This window comes from Alosa pseudoharengus, unplaced genomic scaffold (assembly GCF_046254945.1).
Source record: "Alosa pseudoharengus isolate Yale_2024_CS ecotype anadromous, Long Island Sound unplaced genomic scaffold, YU_APseudo_1.1 YU_APseudo_1.1_scf_9, whole genome shotgun sequence".
Taxonomy (NCBI): Eukaryota; Metazoa; Chordata; class Actinopteri; order Clupeiformes; family Clupeidae; genus Alosa; species Alosa pseudoharengus.
In genome coordinates, this window is record NW_027468881.1 from 34,590,798 (window position 1) to 34,609,053 (window position 18,256).

General features: G+C 50.0%; 1 protein-coding gene across 1 annotated transcript in view; it reads right to left on the reverse strand.

The window, feature by feature from the left end:
* lrp1ab (low density lipoprotein receptor-related protein 1Ab) overlaps positions 1-18,256 on the reverse strand; it is a 137,279-nt gene that overhangs the window by 78,466 nt on the left and 40,557 nt on the right. Inside the window, exons 4-10 of the mRNA XM_076276929.1 lie at positions 13,844-13,963; positions 13,233-13,361; positions 12,757-13,011; positions 3,831-3,993; positions 2,865-3,087; positions 1,030-1,219; positions 355-498 (exon numbers count right to left, since the gene is read on the reverse strand). Coding sequence (XP_076133044.1) covers positions 355-498; positions 1,030-1,219; positions 2,865-3,087; positions 3,831-3,993; positions 12,757-13,011; positions 13,233-13,361; positions 13,844-13,963 — 1,224 coding nt within the window. The remainder of the gene's footprint in view (positions 1-354; positions 499-1,029; positions 1,220-2,864; positions 3,088-3,830; positions 3,994-12,756; positions 13,012-13,232; positions 13,362-13,843; positions 13,964-18,256) is intronic.

Here is an 18,256-nt window from a genome sequence, read left to right on the forward strand (position 1 = left end):
ACATCCTTCAGTATTTTCTTGTCAAAGTATGGTCCTCCACAGGATATTCCTAATATAACTGCTTCAGGCAGAATAACTCAATAACTCATGACCTTTATTAGAAAGTTGTGACATGGAGAGAGCAAATGACAGACAAAGCAATGTTGATGGATAGAATCAAATATAAAGATAAGAACACACATATCATATGAAAATGTAATGTTAAATCACTTCTATGTAATAAATGTACATTAGTATTCACTAATCACTTCTATCGCATAATTTTGTTAGTGATCCAATATCTGCTCTGGAGTGCATTGCGGGTGCGGGTGTGTTTGCGGGTGTGTGATGTATGTGCGCCGGTGAGGGACTCACTCTTGCAGGACTTGCCGTCGCTGCCCAGGCTGAAGCCAGAGCGGCAGCGGCAGGTGCGCGTCTTGTGGCTGTTGCCCAGCAGGCACATGTCCGAGCAGCCGCCGGGCTTCTCGTGCTGATCGGGGGCGCACGCGTGACTCCGCACTGCCAACAGAGAGCACCACAGGACAGGGAGAGAAGGAGAGACAAGGAGAAGAGGAAGGAGACAAGGAGATGAGGAAGGAGACAAGGAGATGAGGAAGGAGACAAGGAGAGACAAGGAGAAGAGGAAGGAGAGAAGGAGACGAGGAAGGAGACAAGGAGATGAGGAAGGAGAGAAGGAGATGAGGAAGGAGACAAGGAGAGACAAGGAGAAGAGGAAGGAGAGAAGGAGACGAGGAAGGAGACAAGGAGAGAGAGGAAGGAGAGAAGGAGACGAGGAAGGAGACAAGGAGAAGAGGAAGGAGAGAAGGAGACAAGGAAGGAGACAAGGAGAAGAGGAAGGAGAAAAGGAGACAAGAGACAAAAAGGAAAAGAGGGGAAAAAAAGAAAGGAGGAAGATTAGGATTGTGATTAGGAGGAAGCAAGAGTGCAAGTCAGTCCCAACACAGTGACCCGAACAAGAATCGTCGTATGTAATGACGACGCCCTGTTTTCTGGCCCGCTTGTCTGCAGTGACGTGGCTTATGTGGGTACCTGGAGGCTGGCGTCTCTGGTGGTAAACGTGGAGGGCACCTCCCTTGTCCACTCGGGTCACCACATGGAAGTCTGACCGGTTGAAGCGGTTGACGCGGATAACACTGGTCTTGGGCTGCATGTTGGCGTTGTCCGAGTTGGTGGCATACAGGTAGTTCTCGAACACAGTCAGGCCATACAGGTGCTCAATCTGACCAGTGGGCAAAAAAGACAAAGAGAAAAGGGTGTGCTTAGAAAGTACTGTTTGAGTGGAAATTTTTGCAAGGTCAAAATTACACAGAGCACTTACATTCTTTGGTCCCTAGACACACCATTAAACTAATTGAAAACTGATTTTCAAATGTGGACTCCATCCAAGCGCAACTCTGCTTGCCATGGATTCATTCCAAAAGTTCCACAAAGTACTGTGTGCAATCACAGCAATCACTGCAAAAAAAAGACTCTCTTCGTCTAAAGCATGCTGTGCTCTGCTACGGAGCTGACACAGTTTTGACCACTGTGTGGTAACTTTGTGGACCAATCTGACATGTGAAAATGTAAAGTAATCACTTTCCTTACTGGACATTCACTTCCTCTGTCTCTTTCTGACCCTGACACAGCCACCCATTGTGATTTGCGAAATCTCATCAGAATCATTCGTAACACTTCCACAGTGTGCTTGGGGGCATTCAGCAGTCACAGAGTAATTGGTTTTAAAGAGACTGATGAAAAGCGTAGCCCCACGGCTGGCTACGGGCTGACCCACTGCCAAAACAGCGCAGCCCAAATGGCAAACAGAAAACAGTTTTGTTTCATAACAGTCTACGTCTCAATGACAGAATGTGTCTGAGAGAGAATCAAAGAGGGTGTATATGTGGGAGAGGGAGAGGGGGAGAGAGAGAGAGAGAGAGAGAGAGAGAGAAAGAAAGACAGAGAGAGAGAGAGAGAAAGAGAGAGAAAGAAAGAAAGACAGAGAGAGAGAGAGAGAAAGAAAGAAAGAGAGAGAGAGACAGAGAGAAAAAGAGAGAGTTAGAGAGGGAGAGCAACAGTGAGACTAATGACCAATGGGTTCTTCTAAACATGGATGCTGCCTTAGGCTCGCTGCTTTCATTAGGCTCATTACTGGGACAGAAGTGTGAGCCCAGGGCCCAGTCTGACAGAGGAGCAGACCAGAGACATACTGCTTTAGCACATCACAGCCACAAATCTTCCCAGCGCACGCACACACACACACACACACACACACACACACACACACACACACACACACACACACACACACACACACACACACACACACACACACACACACACACACACACACACACACACACACACACACACACACACACACACACACACACACACACACACACACACACACACACCTCTGGCCTTGACACCACAGACTGAGCACCACCTAAAACGAGCCCAGGAGACCCAGCAGACTCCCCACAGGCCCAGCACCTGGCACCAGGATGGATGGATGGCAAGGGCCAGCAGCAGGGGCACTTTCTCTCGGCCTCTTCGCAGACGGGACGTTTAACGGCCGGCGCTCATGGCCGTGGCTTTGAGAAATGGGCCAGGGGAGGCTGATTGACAGCTGTGGTGATGGGGGCAGCCGGGCGAGCAAAAGGGGCTGCAGAGACCTGGCCGCAGACTTGAGAGTGCTGTCCAGGGACTTGGGGCTGGGGGGAGGGGGGGACGGACGTGAGAGGCAAGAGAGGACACCCAGAGCAGGGCAATCAGAGAGAAAGATGGAGCACCACAGTGAGGATGGATGGGGCTCCCAAAACGCCTGCCAAAGCCTTCATATAACAAGTGTGTGTGTGTGTGTGTGTGTGCGCGTCACTCACCAGTAAGCCCTGAATGATGGTGTGTCGGTTCCTGCCCTCGTAGTCCACCACCTCGATGTAGTCCAGGTAGGCGTCGGCCCAGTAGACCAGCCGGCTGACCAAGTCCAGCGTGATGCCGTGGGGGAAGACAATCTTGCTGTCCACTAACTTGGTGCGGTTCTGGCCATCCATGTCACAGCGTTCCACCTTAGGAATCTGCCCATAGTCAGTGAAGAACACCTTCCTGTATGGCAGACACAGAGAGACAAATAGAGTTTTGCCTTCAAAATCAGAGTGCATTGCCTAATTCATAGATAAACAGTCCTCACCTTATTTAATAACGAAACATTTCAGAATGTTTTTTTAATCCACGGTCATGTGCATTTATTGCAAGATCTAGCAATAAATTGACCTCATTCAGTGACTCAAGACGTTGCTGGTGATTTTATGATGATGGCTGAATTTTCAGTGCATGCTTTTAGAGAAGTAAGAGACTGACCAGAGAAATGTGTGTGTGACTAAATACCACTAAGAATCTGTGACCTAGTCCATAGTCTGACTCACAGAATACTTTCTCAATCCCCCTCTCTCGACGTTAAGTCATTCCACCTCTAAATTAAATCAAGTACTTCCAACCTGACTACCTCAGATATACACACAAATAATTAGATCAATTACACCAGTACGAGTTTTCATTCTCCTTGCACAAATCAGATGGCGTAAAGAGAATGCCACTGAATCGGTGAACTCTGAGCAACACTTCTGTGACGTCTGTGACGAGCTGTGACTTCTGTGTGTCGGTGATAGTTGCTGACCCCAGGGGAAGGGAGTTGGCCAAAATATTCTTGCAAAATCAGAATGCAAATGAAAAAGGGGAACAGAGGCCAGCACTGATTTACAGATGAGGGATTAAACAGATGAGCACTGAGGATGTGGGAGGGTGGTTTGGGAGGAGAGGGGGGGGGGGGGGGAGGAGGTGTGCCTCACCCCATGGTTGGGTCCAGGGCAATGGCCTTGGGGTTGTAGAGCTCCTGGTCCAGCAAGGTAACGCAGGTGGAACCGTCTTTGCTGCAGACGAAGATGCGGTCGTCCATATCGTCCACGAAGTAAAAGTTTCCTGTTAGCCAGTCGATGGCCATTTGCTCCACATCTGAGAGAGAAAGACAGCGGAGAGAGAGAGAGAGAGAGAGAGAGAGAGAGAGAGAGACAGAGAGAGAGACAGACAGAGAGAGAGAGAGAGAGAGAGAGAGAGAGAGACAGAGAGAGAGAGAGAGAGAGAGAGAGGGGAAAAAAGAGACAGAGAGTCAGTCACAGAGATTGATGAGTTTTTGCGGCCATCCTCCTCTGATGTGTGTTATTGGGCTCGATGTGTGTTATTGGGCTTGATGTGTGTTATTGGGCTTGATGTGTGTTATTGGGCTCGATGTGTGTTATTGGGCTTGATGTGTGTTATTGGGCTTGATGTGTGTTATTGGGCTCGATGTGTGTTATTGGGCTTGATGTGTGTTATTGGGGCCACTCTGCAGATGGATAGCTTGAGGTCAGCTGTTTGCTGGGGCGTGGCAAGTGGATGGATTAAGGGGGTGGGGGGGCTAAGACGGAGAGAGAGATGAAGGATGGCCCACTCTGAGCTGCACCCCAATCAGGTGTGCTGGACTGAGACCACAGCCCACCCACCAGCAAGAGCACAGCGGGGGACAGAGACACACATCCATCTTCTTTCTCCTCCTCACCCCTCTCTATCCATCCCAACCTGTATCACCACAGTCATCATATTCCCATTCTGCACATTGGTGCACAACAACATACAAAGTGCAGATCAAAACAGAATTGCTACGTAGCATTATATTTCACAGCATCTTCATAAGTGAGACTGGCTGCAAATACGCTGACTACAGACATCAGCAAACAAAAAGGATGTCTCTTGACAGAGCTGAAGGAGGAGCGGACATGAAACATGGCATTTAGGACTGTCTGATTGGTCAAGCAGAATGTGCTGGGGATGTTAGACGGAGTAACGGATGTGTGCGGAGATGGAATGTTTGTTGACGTTTCTCTGTGATTCTTTTTATTCGAAAGAAAGCAGCCGGAATTCATACTTCACTTCATGCGCAGTGGATTTTTGCTCAGTAGAAACACAATCCAAAAGGCATGAGCGGATGTACAGCTGATCTATGGATGTGGAGACTACAACACTGCAGCTTCACAAAACAAACATTCTTCAAGCCTTTGGCATAAAAGCAATAAACAGTGGCTGGAGAATTGTGCATCTGTGTGTGTGTGTGTGTGTGTGTGTGTGTGTGTGTGTGTGTGTGTGTGTGTGTATGTGTGTGTGTCCATATATTAGCCCTGGCCAAAGGCTGACTCACTGAAGTCACAAGACTTCACATTGTTCATTCAACATGTGGAAACCCAGTCCTACAAAGCCTTCCACTTCCAAATCACTAAACATGTCCGGACAAACATATACACCAACAAATGAGCACGCTAATACAAAGGCCTCATCAAAACACTGTGGGCTAGAGGCACATGTTAGGACACAGGCACTGAGTGGGAGAAAGCGGCTCCTAAAAGGCCTGCATTTCACCACTGATTCCCATAACAGGTGCCTAATAAGCGTTACAGCGTGCGGTTACAGCGTGCGGTTACAGCGTGCGGTTGCAGCTGCTCATGCCCACATGGAGGTCTGGTTGCTGAGGCACCTGCCAGTGGAACTGCTGACCCAGGAGAAGTGGCTGGTGGTGCACTTGCCCATGGGACATGCGGACTGGACGAGTTGGACTGAGGAGAAGGGGAATCTTCCCAGTAGACTGTGTAAAGGCACTGGGTCCTCTTAGTGGCACTGCTCTGGCTTTAACTCTCCCACTTCCTCAGTGCTAGCTTTTGAACACACTCCAAGAGGGGGAGGGGAGAGAAAGACAGAGAGAGAGAGAGAGACAGGGAGAGAGAGAGGGGGGGGGCAGATAAAGCAGCCTCTCTCTCTGGCACTGAAGACTGAAATAATGCTGGCAGAATATGGAAGCCTCTACAGGCTGCCCCCACGCTCTTGTTCTCCCTCCCTCCCTCTCTCTCTCTCTTTCCCTCTCTTCATCTCTACCTCTCTCTCACACACACACGCAAACACAAACAATAAGACTCTTTCTGAGAGTGGGTAGAGACTGGGCAGGCAGTGTCCCAGCTGCCTCCCATGATGCTTTGTGCCTAAACAGCTGCCACCTTCATTTCCTTTCAGCGTTTGAGCTGATGCACGGCAACCCCACATGCACTTAAGGCGCCCTCACACACACACACAAGGCTTCTTTCCATGCCATTATGTTCTTCACCCCTCCATTCCTGAGGGCACAACTCCCTACCCCCCATCCAAAAAAAAACCCTGCTTTTTGGGGAACTTTAACGGATCCGAGTTTCTCTGTACCAGTGACTGACTTCTCCTGTGTGTGTGTGTGTGTGTGTGTGTGTGTGTGTGTGTGTGTGTGTGTGTGTGTGTGTGTGTGTGTGTATGTATATGTCACTAATGCAGTGTTTCAAACCCATGCTGAACCCCTCCAGCAAAGCCTCCTTTGTGGCTCTGCCAAGCAAGCGCATGCTATATTTCACAGCTAGCTTTGGAGCAGGTGGCTTCTGTCCAGAACGGAACTCCATTGTTGACTGTGTTTTTGGCACAACAGCTCTCCATCTAATGTTGAGGGAGAGGAGGAGGTCTGGGGTAAATATGATTTCCCATTTAAATAGAAGGGGACAGAGCAGAGGAATTCCTGATGGACAGGCTGAATGGATTGAGCGATCAAACCCAGAGCTAGAGCTGCTAAATGGAGAGAGCCAACACAGGGAGGAGAGAGAGAGAGAGAAAGAGAGAGAGAGAGAGAGAGAGAGAGAGAAAGAAAGAGAGAGAGAGAGATGTGGGGGGTTTCTGATTTCTTTTTAATGGAAACTTGGCCATTGTGCAACACTGTCTTACGTGAAGTTGAGCTGACTCCTGGGGTATCACACACACACACACACAGCTTAAACAGCCCCAGCTGTGCTAGCTCCACACGCCATTGATTACGGCTCAGATACAAAGCAGAAGGAACAGTTCTGAGCCACATAAACAGCCAAAAAGAGAGACAGGGGAAGAGACAGAGAAAGGAACAGCCATTCTTATTTCTCCAGAGTAATATCCAATGTCCAAATCAAACTTAGCTCCCTGCCAAAGCTGAAAACAAGGTCTTGCCGGGAAACGTATCATGAGTCCACCCTAAGCCCCTCCACACTCGAGTCCACCCTACACCCCTCCACACTCAGGGTCCTCCCCCTTCCACTCTTCCTTCTTCCCCCACCTCACTATTCCCCCTTTCCAGAGCCTCCTCCTCCTCTACGCAACGACCCTGCCCAGAACTGTAGGCAGAGGAGGCCTGCATTCATTTACTGCAGAAATTACCGGAACCTTACGCAAGCCTACAGTACAGAAAAGTCATCTCTCCCACTTTTCTCTCATTCACTTTCTATCCCCCACTCCCCCCCCCCCCTCCAGCTCATGCCTAGCAGGGGATGGGGTGAACAGAATCATGATGACTCATCCCTCCAGTGACCACCCGTGCTCCTTGAAGTTTTTGCAAAAACTGACTCATTCATATCCATGAATGTCTTGAGGCAAATCCCCTGCCCTTGCCAACTGGACGCAGCTCAAAAGCAGGTGAGAAGACTTCAGCTCACACACCCAAAACCAAATCAGGCTAGTAGCCGAAAGCGGCCCTGATCTGAGCCTGATCTGGCCCTGATCCCTGTGGCCCAGGGTCAGCTGCTGGCTGGGAGTCCATCACTTCAGCCTCCCCGTAATCCCATCGTTCTGTCTGGGCCGCTGAGCGAGGACGAGGATGAGGAGGAGGAGGAGGACAGCGAGGTGCGGTGAGTGTCGGCACAAAAAACCTCAAGCTCGAAAACGAACGCACAGAGGCCGAACAAAGCAGTGAATGTGTTCAGGGCCAGAGAGACTGCGCGCACACACACACACACACACACACACACACACACACACACACGCACGCACGCACGCACGCACGCACGCACGCACGCACGCACGCACGCACGCACGCACGCACGCACGCACGCACGCACGCCCCAGCTGAATGGACGTCTCTTTTCAAAGCAGGATCACTTCAGCGTAGCCTCAGCGAAGCGTGGAGCAAAACACAGGCTGGCTTAATGAGCTAAACGCTGAATGCATCGCCCCCAACACACACACACACACACACACACACACACAGACACACACAGACACACAAATGCCTGCTGAAACTGCAGCCAGGGGAGTAAAGGGCCCCTCACCTTTGTGAAGCACACTAAAGGAGATGTTTTGGGTGCAAGAGGCTACCCCTCAGACAATGCACGACACATTCTGGTCACTGGTGAAAGTCTGCCCCCTTTTAAGGAGCGCGGCTCTGTGGAATTGGCCAAGGTGGAGGCCAGTCAGTCTCGTGTTTGAGCACTGGTGTCCAGCGCTTTGTGCAGGTTTAACATTCCTCTCTGCTCTCAGAGACTCCCAACCTCCTGGTGTGTGTGTGTGTGTGTGTGTGTGTGTGTGTGTGTGTGTGTGTGTGTGTGTGTGTGTGTGTGTGTGTGTGTGTGTGTATTTGTGTGTGTGTGTGTGTGTTTTCATTCGTAAAGGGATGTAGAGATTTGGCCGATTAGTGATGACTTCAGCACATGCGGACGGACAGCAGCAGCCAAATGAGCCCCAGTGGCTGGCCTGGAGAACTGCGACGGCATTCCAGCCCTCGTCCTGCTCAGGCAGAGCCATGAATCCTGCGATCATCCGGCGATCCCGCGGGCTGCAGGCGTTTCTGGCAGCCTCCGGCACAGGGAAGCCTTAGTCAGGAGAAGGCCATCATCATTATCAGTGGCACAACAGGGTTTGGTGGGGGTTGATATATACAAAAATACAATTCGCACAGAGTTCAGGAAGGGGCGGCACTGGGCCGAAGAGGCAGCGTGACATCTCGGAGCGGAGAGGAAGGACTGGTGTGACACCTCCATCAGACGTGGAAAAAGACACCGACCACCCCCTCGCCACCACCCCCACCTCTTTACACCGCGGGACTCCAGAGCACTTACTGGAAGTGCCTAAGAGTGCGAGCATGTGTGGGTGTGGGTGTGTGTGTGTGTGTATGTGTGTGTAGACAGAGAGGGAGAGAGAGAGAGAGAGAGAGAGAGAGAGAGAGAGAGGGAGGAAGAGGAAGAGAAAGAAAAAGAGAAAGATAGATAGAGAGAGTGAGAGAGAGAAAGATAGATAGAGTGAGTGTGAGAGAGAGTGTGAGAGAGAGAGAGAGAGTGAGAGAGAGAGAGAGAGAGAGACTCTGCCTCGTTCTTTCATGTCGTGCTTATTTTCACAGGAGAAGCGTGGTCACGGGGGCACATCTGGAACGCTCATCCTCCCAGCATGCAGCAGCCATAAATCAGAGCCCTCTGTGAGAGAGCACCGCTCATCAGTCTGCCTCCCATCTCCCCCCTTCACCAGCCGCGCCGCGCTTGGCATACCTCAGCTGGAGCTCACGCCAGAGAGAGAGAGAGAGAGAGAGAGAGAGAGAGACACACAACCCAACTCTCTTTTCTTACATGAAGTTTCCCTGCACTCACGACTTCCAATCCCCCCCCGTCGGTGCCGAATAGGCATCATTTGGAAGAAAACTGAAGCGTCACTGACATGCCTCCTCCGTGTCAGACAGAGTCGACGACACCAGGTGCATTCTGGGAGATTATTCTAAGGGGCTCAGTGATCACACTGGGAAGAATCTTCAGACGCTGCAGGGACTTAAAGAGCTGTTTCAGGCGAAGCGCTTTCAGAGGACCCGCTCATCTTTTCAACCGCAGCGCTGTCATAGTGCGGCCTATGGTAAAGACTCAGAGGCAGACAAGTTAAAGCTCAATTTAGTCCTCCCCTTCTCTCTGAAGGGCAGAGCAGAAAACACACTCACACTCACACTCACACTCACACTCAGAAGACGGTGCTGGCGGACCTGAGTGGTCTGACCTTGCGGAGCTCAAAGTCAGAGCGGCAGCATAACCGGGACACAACAGTCCCAGCAGAGCAGACAGCCGCCCTTGCAGATTTCACCTCAGACGAGGCAGTTTGCCCCAACACCCACACACACCCCACCGCACCCTGGAACGCATGCTGCCGGTCATGTGCAGAGATTGGGAAAGAGGAGTAGAGCTGAGGGGGTTGGAATGTGAGGAGGAGCGGGGAGCGAGCTCCGGGGAGTGGGGGGGAGGCTCACTTGCTCGGTCATCGTTTCCTTTGGCCTGTCTGGTATGTGGCAGGGTTAAGCAATACAGCGTGGCCACAACACTGGAGAGGCATCCTTCACTTCCTCTGCCATCTCATCGGTCAGACTCGTTCTGGACAGCGCGTCCGCTCCCAGCAGCCCAAAAACCCCAACGCCAGCACAGCGCAAACATCTCCAAATGACCTCCACAATGCCCATCAATAATCACCAAAAGCCCATCACTGCTCTCACATCAGCCAGGGTGCTCCTGAATCAACTGAACTGTGCCAGATAAGAGCTGGAAAACTGGTCATTGATCAGGTTTCTTTCAGTCCTCATTTCATTCTATTCATTTCTGATTGAGTACAGTGGCAGGAGTTGAGGGCGAGTCAAACCTCTGCAAACCTCTACAGCAATGGCACAGCTACACACACACACAGACACACAGTCTAAATGAAATATTTTTATACCACATAACAAACGGTCTCTCTTTCCATGTCTGTCTCTTTCTGCACCAAACACATGCACACATGCATGCATACTCTCTCATTACTTGCCAATCCCACAGCTGCATTGTGTAGGTGGGGATTTTGAATGCACAGTGACACACATCCTTTATGCAACATGTGCAGAGAGGTGGGTTATGACTGGAGATACCAACACCCTGCATGCAGAAACACACACACACACACACACACACACACACACACACACACAATCATCTGTCGCTTCGCTCACCTAATAGCAGCCGCTACACTAATAAGATCTTATTAGCAGAGGTGGTGTCACTCCGAAAGAATGCCATGAAAATTAGTACAGATAGCGTCTGTTTGTGCAGAACCCATTTTGCAATTCTGGAGTCTACGACTGACAGTCATTTCTCAAATTGAGAATGAATACACCGAGCGGATGTCTAATGCTTGTGGCGTTCCAATGTCAGTCTTGTAAGTTATGTTCCCAATGAGACGTTTGCGAAATGTGCTGGCAGTTTAAAACCATCTCATGATTCAGACCTCATGCTCATTAAAAATAACCTCACTTCCCTGTGTGTCTAGGTCGCAGCTTCCTCAAAGTCCCGTCTTGGGTCTCAGCATCTTCTCAAACCTGCTTCCTTGACGCTTTTTTCTTGCCCGCGGCACATTGTTCCAGTCAGCACTTGTTTGTGTGCTTCTATCGCATGCTCACATTTTCATTTGCTCACAAACACACAGACTGGCACAAATAATAGAGTGAAGGGCACGCTGAGGATATGCTGCGGGCTTATGACAAATGGACATCCCTGTCTGCCGTGGATGGAATTTTGCTTTAAACATATCTGGGGCTAAAAGTGACATGCGGCAGCAGGATAAAAACAAATCTGGACATAAATTCCCTGTCCCTTAAGTGCCCCTGCTGAGTGCACACTCACACACACACACACACAAACACATACACACTCACACACACACACACACACACTGCTGTCTGGGCGTCCGTGCAGTGCGGTGAGTTGGAGGCGCCTTGGCTCTGCGCGTTGCGGTGTGGTTCGGTGCAGAGCTTTTAAAAGGCACCCCTGACATTTCCCTTTCTGAAGACTCATCGGCCTAAGGCCTAAGGCCACCTCTTAGAATGCCTGCCTAAGCATCCGATCCATAAGCCAACGCTAACACAAACCCTGAAGTGCAATCTGCTGTAGAAGTGCACCATCTCCCCACCCCCAGCGCTGTTCCTCCAGTGGGGAGGGATCTGTTGAGCGGAGGGAGGAAGCGGCTGAGATACTGACAAAGCTCGACAAATCTCATCACCCCCTCGCCCCCATCCCTCCTGAGATGACAAGAGGTTCACCAGTGATCGCTTTTTTTTTTTTTCTCCGATTCCTGCTCGATTTCTTTCTCTCCGATGGGCCTGAGTAGTTGCATACTGGCCTGGAGTAGGAGCTCACTGGCCTGGAGTAGGAGCTCCCTGGCCTGGAGTAGGAGCTCACTGGAGTAGGAGCTCACTGGCCTGGAGTAGGAGCTCACTGGAGTAGGAGCTCACTGGCCTGGCTTAAATTAGTGCCATGTCAGTCACAGTTACACACAGATCTCATTCCTCACATTTAAGGAAGGAACGATACTGCTTGGCTAAGCAGTTTTTGCAAGAGTTGCTTTTTTATCCTGTGTTGTGGTGTTGCGTACTGGAAAGGGCGGTTGAGATTTTGCAGATTTTGCCACCATGCTGCCACCATGCAACAGCGCCTTTTGTTCAGTGTGGGAAAGCTTTACAAATATGTCTCATCCCCGAGTGTAGAACGGCGGCCAGAACTATAAAACCAGGAGTGACATCTGAGCTGAGGACCATAAAGAATGGGCCACGCCATCAGACACACTTCGTTAGGGTGAATGGACAACAGGATGAGTCTGGACAAAGCCAGGCCAAGGCGTATTCAGCTACCAATTCCACCAGTTATCCAGACATTTACAACTGCAGGCTGTAGTCATACAAGCCACTGCGGCCCAGAAGAGCACTCATAGAAACAGTTTCCTTCCCTGAGCAACTACAGCTACTGCTGCCAAAGGGAGTTGCATTACACTTGCAGTATGTCAACAACAGCCAATTTCTCACTTGGATATACTGTTATTAATAAGCTCCACTCTGACCAGTTCAGTTGTTGACCGCCACAGAGAGAATGTGAGGGGCAGGGTACTCACGGTGCAGGCTGAGGGAGATGTTGACCACGCGGACGTCCGTGAAGAGCTTGGCGTTGGAGATCTTGGCACACTTGAGCTGTTTGTTGCCTGGGCCGTCACCCATGTGGATCCAGCAGACGGTCTCCTCAGCATAGATGAAGTCCATGGCCGTGGTCTGCTTGGTGGGCACGGAGAAGGGCAGCAGGCCGCTCAGGTGCGTGGCCTGGATGCTCTGCGAGTTGGCGATGAGGAGCAGGGGTGGACGCTCCACTGGAACTGGACAGGAGGGGAACAGGAGGGGACAGGTGGGGACAGGAGGGGAGGAGAGCAGGAAAATAGGGTTTGGAGAGCACAGCAAGTTAAGTACGCAATGGTCCATCATCAGCGTGCGCCCATGGCTGTTTAATGATTCTCGATAAGTCTTCTGTACTTATATCACTGAGGATATATGAGAGAGGGTGACAGAAATAAAAGAGAAAGAAGAAATTGCAGCCTACCATTTTTGGCCTTGCAGGAGCGATTGTCCGGCTGGGACAGGTAGCCCTCCACACAGGTGCAGGTGTAGGAGCCGTCCAGGTTGGTGCAGTTCTGACTGCAGGTCCCATACACTGCACACTCATTAAAGTCTGTTGGCGCACACACACACACACACACACACACACACACACACACACACACACACACACACACACACACACACACAATGGGATTAGTAGTAATCGCAATTACAGGGACCTGAGAATAAACAGGATTGCTGATTAACTGAAGACTTGCACACAAAATCTTACACAGGGACTTAACACATAAAAGGCCAGACCTTTGGTTTGCACAAATTATGTGCAATTCTATAAGATGCCAAGAACCAAGACCCTCACTGAATGATCTGAGTACATACATTGCAATTCTATAAGATGCCAAGAACCAAGACCCTCACTGAATGATCTGAGTGCATACATTGCGATTCTATAAGATGCCAAGAACCAAGACCCTCACTGAATGATCTGAGTGCATACATTGCAATTCTATAAGATGCCAAGAACCAAGACCCTCACTGAATGATCTGAGTGCATACATTGGGGGGGGAAGACAGAAGAACTTTCACACTCACCTTTGCACATCTTGCCGTCCTCCGCCACCTCGTAGCCGTTCTTACAGTAGCACTTGGGGCCCGCTGCGGTGACGGCGCACTTGTACTGGCAGCCATGGGTCGTGCAGTTGGGCCTCAGCTCTGCAAAGGCAATAACACACAGCGTCAAACACACTCGAGGAACAGTGCACATTAGACCCGCTAACAACCACAGCAGGAACACCAACACCAACTAGAAGAGCAGGATTAATAGCGCTAACGTAAGCTAAAGATTACTCTAGCAAACCAAGTCCATGCTTGGGAGGAGATAAGACAGACAGTGACAAAACAAACAAGGAGACAAAGAGATCTGGGGAGATAAAGGAATCATGGGGGGGTGGGGGGGGTGATGCTTTCCCAACAAAGCCGGCTGTTTGCAGATCAGTTTTAAGATGCTTATCATAATCCAGCCACTATCTCTCTCTTTCTCTCTCTCTCTTCGTCTTTCCCTGCCTCTCTCGCTCTAATCATATCAGATTTCCACCGGTGGCCGTGCATTGGCATCCGATGAGCAGATCTGTCAGTGGGGGGGTGGGTAAGGAAGGGCAGGAGTCAGCGGGAGAAGACCGCGGAGGGGCTGGACTGGGACGAGGACGACAGCGCGAGAGCCCTGCCCACAGGCACGGCCAAAACCTGTGCTGAGATTGAAACGCTGGACATCTCCCCGTGGCAAAGGGCCAGAGCAATCAGACCAATCAGACCTCAAACGCTGCATGACGACGGGCCCTCCAAAAGGCAGGCTGCTGCCTGGAGAGTGGTCATCCCAGGACAGTCAGCGGAGGTCCCATATGGCACAGCGTCTCTCTCTCTCTCTCTCTCTCCGGCCGCCCAGGCGGCGTGTGATTACTGTGACGTAAGGGTGTAGGCGAAACCAGATCTGCCAGAGGCCCAGGCGGCGTGTGATTACCGTGACGTAAGGGTGTAGGCGAAACCAGATCTGCCAGAGGCTGCGGCACCTGGCGATTAATCTGTTGTTGTTTACTAAACACTGCGATTAATCTGTTGTTTTTTGCTAAACACGGCGATTAATCTGTTGTTGTTTGCTAAACACGGCGATTAATCTGTTGTTGTTTGCTAAACACGCCGATTAATCTGTTGTTGTTTGCTAAACACGGCGATTAATCTGTTGTTGTTTGCTAAACACGGCGATTAATCTGTTGTTGTTTGCTAAACATGAAGAAACAAGAGCTGCACACGCCCACTGAGCGCCTGGGCTCAGATCAGCCCGCGGGGCTTTGAGGGCCGAGCCGCGGACTAGGGCCCCCAAATACCACTAGGTTCTGTTCAAGGACCCCCTTGATGTGTTATTAAACCCATCGACAATACTACGGCAAATGTAAAAATACATTAAGCTAATCCTAATAATTATTTTAGCCACAAGCACTTGGAGCATACAGTGTGTAAAAATTGCATTTGGGGGCTTTCTGCTAATATGACTATTATTCCCAGTCATTATCATGGAAAATATAATGTTCAGATATGCAACAAATTATTAAAATGGCATTGTATAACAACACTCATAGTAATAGGTATATTTAATTTTTTTCAAATGTATTTATTTGTTCCTTTTATTTTTCCTTCCAACTTACTGAGGCCCCCCTGGCACCCCCTCGCGGCCCGACCACTACTGCCCTCACTACACACACACACACACACACACACCACTACACACTCCACTACTGCCCTCACTACACACACATACACCACTACTTCCCTCACGACACACACACACACACACACACACACACCACTACTGCCCTCACTACACACACACACACACCACTACACACTCCACTACTGCCCTCACTACACACACACACACACACACACACACACCACTACACACTCCACTACTGCCCTCACTACACACACACACACACACACACACACACCACTACACACTCCACTACTGCCCTCACTACACACACACACACACACACACACACACACACACACCACTACACACTCCACTACTGCCCTCACTACACACACATACACCACTACTGCCCTCACTACACACACATACACCACTACTGCCCTCACTACACACACATCTACTGCCCTCACTACACACACCACTACTGCCCTCACTACACACACCACTACACCCCCCGCCCCCTGAGCACAAAGCAAAGCAGCAGAGGATGAGTGGCAGTAGATCCACTAACTACTGGACTGTTGCACCAACACAGTTCTCAAGCACAGCAGGCATCCAGCAAACAACCATTTAGATCTAATCGATGCCCTCAATTAGCTCTTTGATTAAAAAAGAATTGAATGTAATTGCTTAGACGATATGCAGTTGAGCCTCCGCTGACTGCATTCCAGAGGGGATGTGATCCTTGAAGGTGATTGGTGCCCATGACGCAAACAGACCAGCCAATATTGAGCGTGTTAAAAACATTCAGCCAACACCGAACAGCCAACCCAGCTCACATCTCACTCTCCCAGTGTTTCCCATACATTGACTTATTTGTGGCGGCCCACCACAATATCAACATTGACCACCACACAATGATTTTCCTGGTTGTACTAAATTGTGCTTAAATCTGGTTAGCATCATAACCACACTGCACTAATTTGTTAAAAAATGTTGCATTCAGGTTAATTCTGCAAACCTACCACCACAAATAGAACACCGTCTCCGATTTCTGTTCACGGAGCCACCTATAGCGCAGAAGCAGTTAGCGCTGTATGTAGACCGTGCTATCATCAAGTGTCTGTCTGTCCATTTGAGAGGATAATATGAGGAAGGGAACGGGCCAGTGGTCTAATGTGCTAAACTGCGTTTTTACATTTGAAGTGGCGTGGAGGAAGCGAGCGCCCGCTGAGCAAGCGCATGGGCTGCCAGGGGCGGGCGGGTGGGCACGCTCTGAGCCTCCGCTCCATAGCGAAGAGGCCCAGCACGCAACAGCAGGCTGCAGTCATCCGCAAAAACATCGCCGAGTCTCACACACACACACACACACACACACACACACACACACACAAGCGCAGGGGAGGAAAACAAACCTGCCCCGATTCGCTTAATGCCTTCACACCATTTTTTTTTTTTTTTTGGGGGCCAATGATCTCTTTCGTTGTTGCCGTCTTGTGAAGCTAAACTGGTGCAAAGACGAAAAAAGAGCTGTTCTCAGATCAGTCATCAAAAAGCTTCAGCTTATCCAGGCTGCTCTGGACTCATAATGGAGGGCTGTCCAAACATACAAAAACACTCCACTGCCACACACACACACACACACGAGACGAGAGCAACACTAATGTGACTGCCCTCTCAGGGGTCTGCCTGTAAAGGGATGGAGCAGCACAGCTCCCATGAGGAGGGAGAGGGGATGTCAGGCGTCAGGAGGAGGGAGAGGGGATGTCAGGCGTCAGGATGTGGTCCTAAGAGGCTTGCCATCCCCACATGGACCACCTGGCATCCCGCCAGCGTTTCAGGGCACCGATAAAACTTTCATGTTTCCTCCTAACTGCTGCACACTGTCCAATCAATATTTCACAGCTGACAAGCACCAGGACCAGCAGAGGCGAGGAGGACAAGAAGAGAGAGAGAGAGAGACAGAAAGAAAGAGAAAAAAAGGGAGAGAGAGAGAGAGAAAATAGAAAGAGAGGGAGGGAGAGAGAGAGAGAGAGAGGGGGGGGGGCAGTGAGGGTATAGAGATAGAAGTGAGTTACTCATGTGACTCTTGGTACAATCTACCTTCCCATGTACCTCCTAATGTGCAAACTCAACACACGGATCCTTACACCACACAAGTAAGGAATGCCACACAATTCCATACAACAGACACGTGCCAACTCTGATTCTGGATAACACTGGAGAGACCTGGCACAACCACTGCCCTGTCCAGCGGCCATTGCTGTCCTGATCGCTTCAAGAGAACTGTGTGGATTTTAAACACATACTCCAAGCTCTGAAAACCTAAGCCAGGCAAGCCAACTGGCACATAAGCCCTGCTGAACGGTAGCAGATTATCAGTTATATGCTTCCCAGTCAAATTCATATAGTTGGAACACATGCACTTGTAACCACTCAACGCTGGGGCCTCAAACCTTTTAGACACTGCACTCGAGAGACAGGGATGGTCTATTTGTATTGCATTCATGCTCTTTTTTGTACTGTACAGGGTTCCCACTCTAAGTCAAATGTAGTCCATGACTTTTCCCTGACTTTCCCTGACAAAAAACCTGAATTTCCATGACTTACTAATGAATAGTACAATGTAGCGACCAATTTCAGAGCACCGGGTAGCGGTCAAGAATCTTTTACTTTTTTAGAGCAGGAGATGAATAAATGGACACTGAATAAACTCAGTTGGGCTACTCAAGCAAACAGTAAATAATAATAAGCAGATACATACATATTCTGCATAGAAATACATTTGTATTAGTATA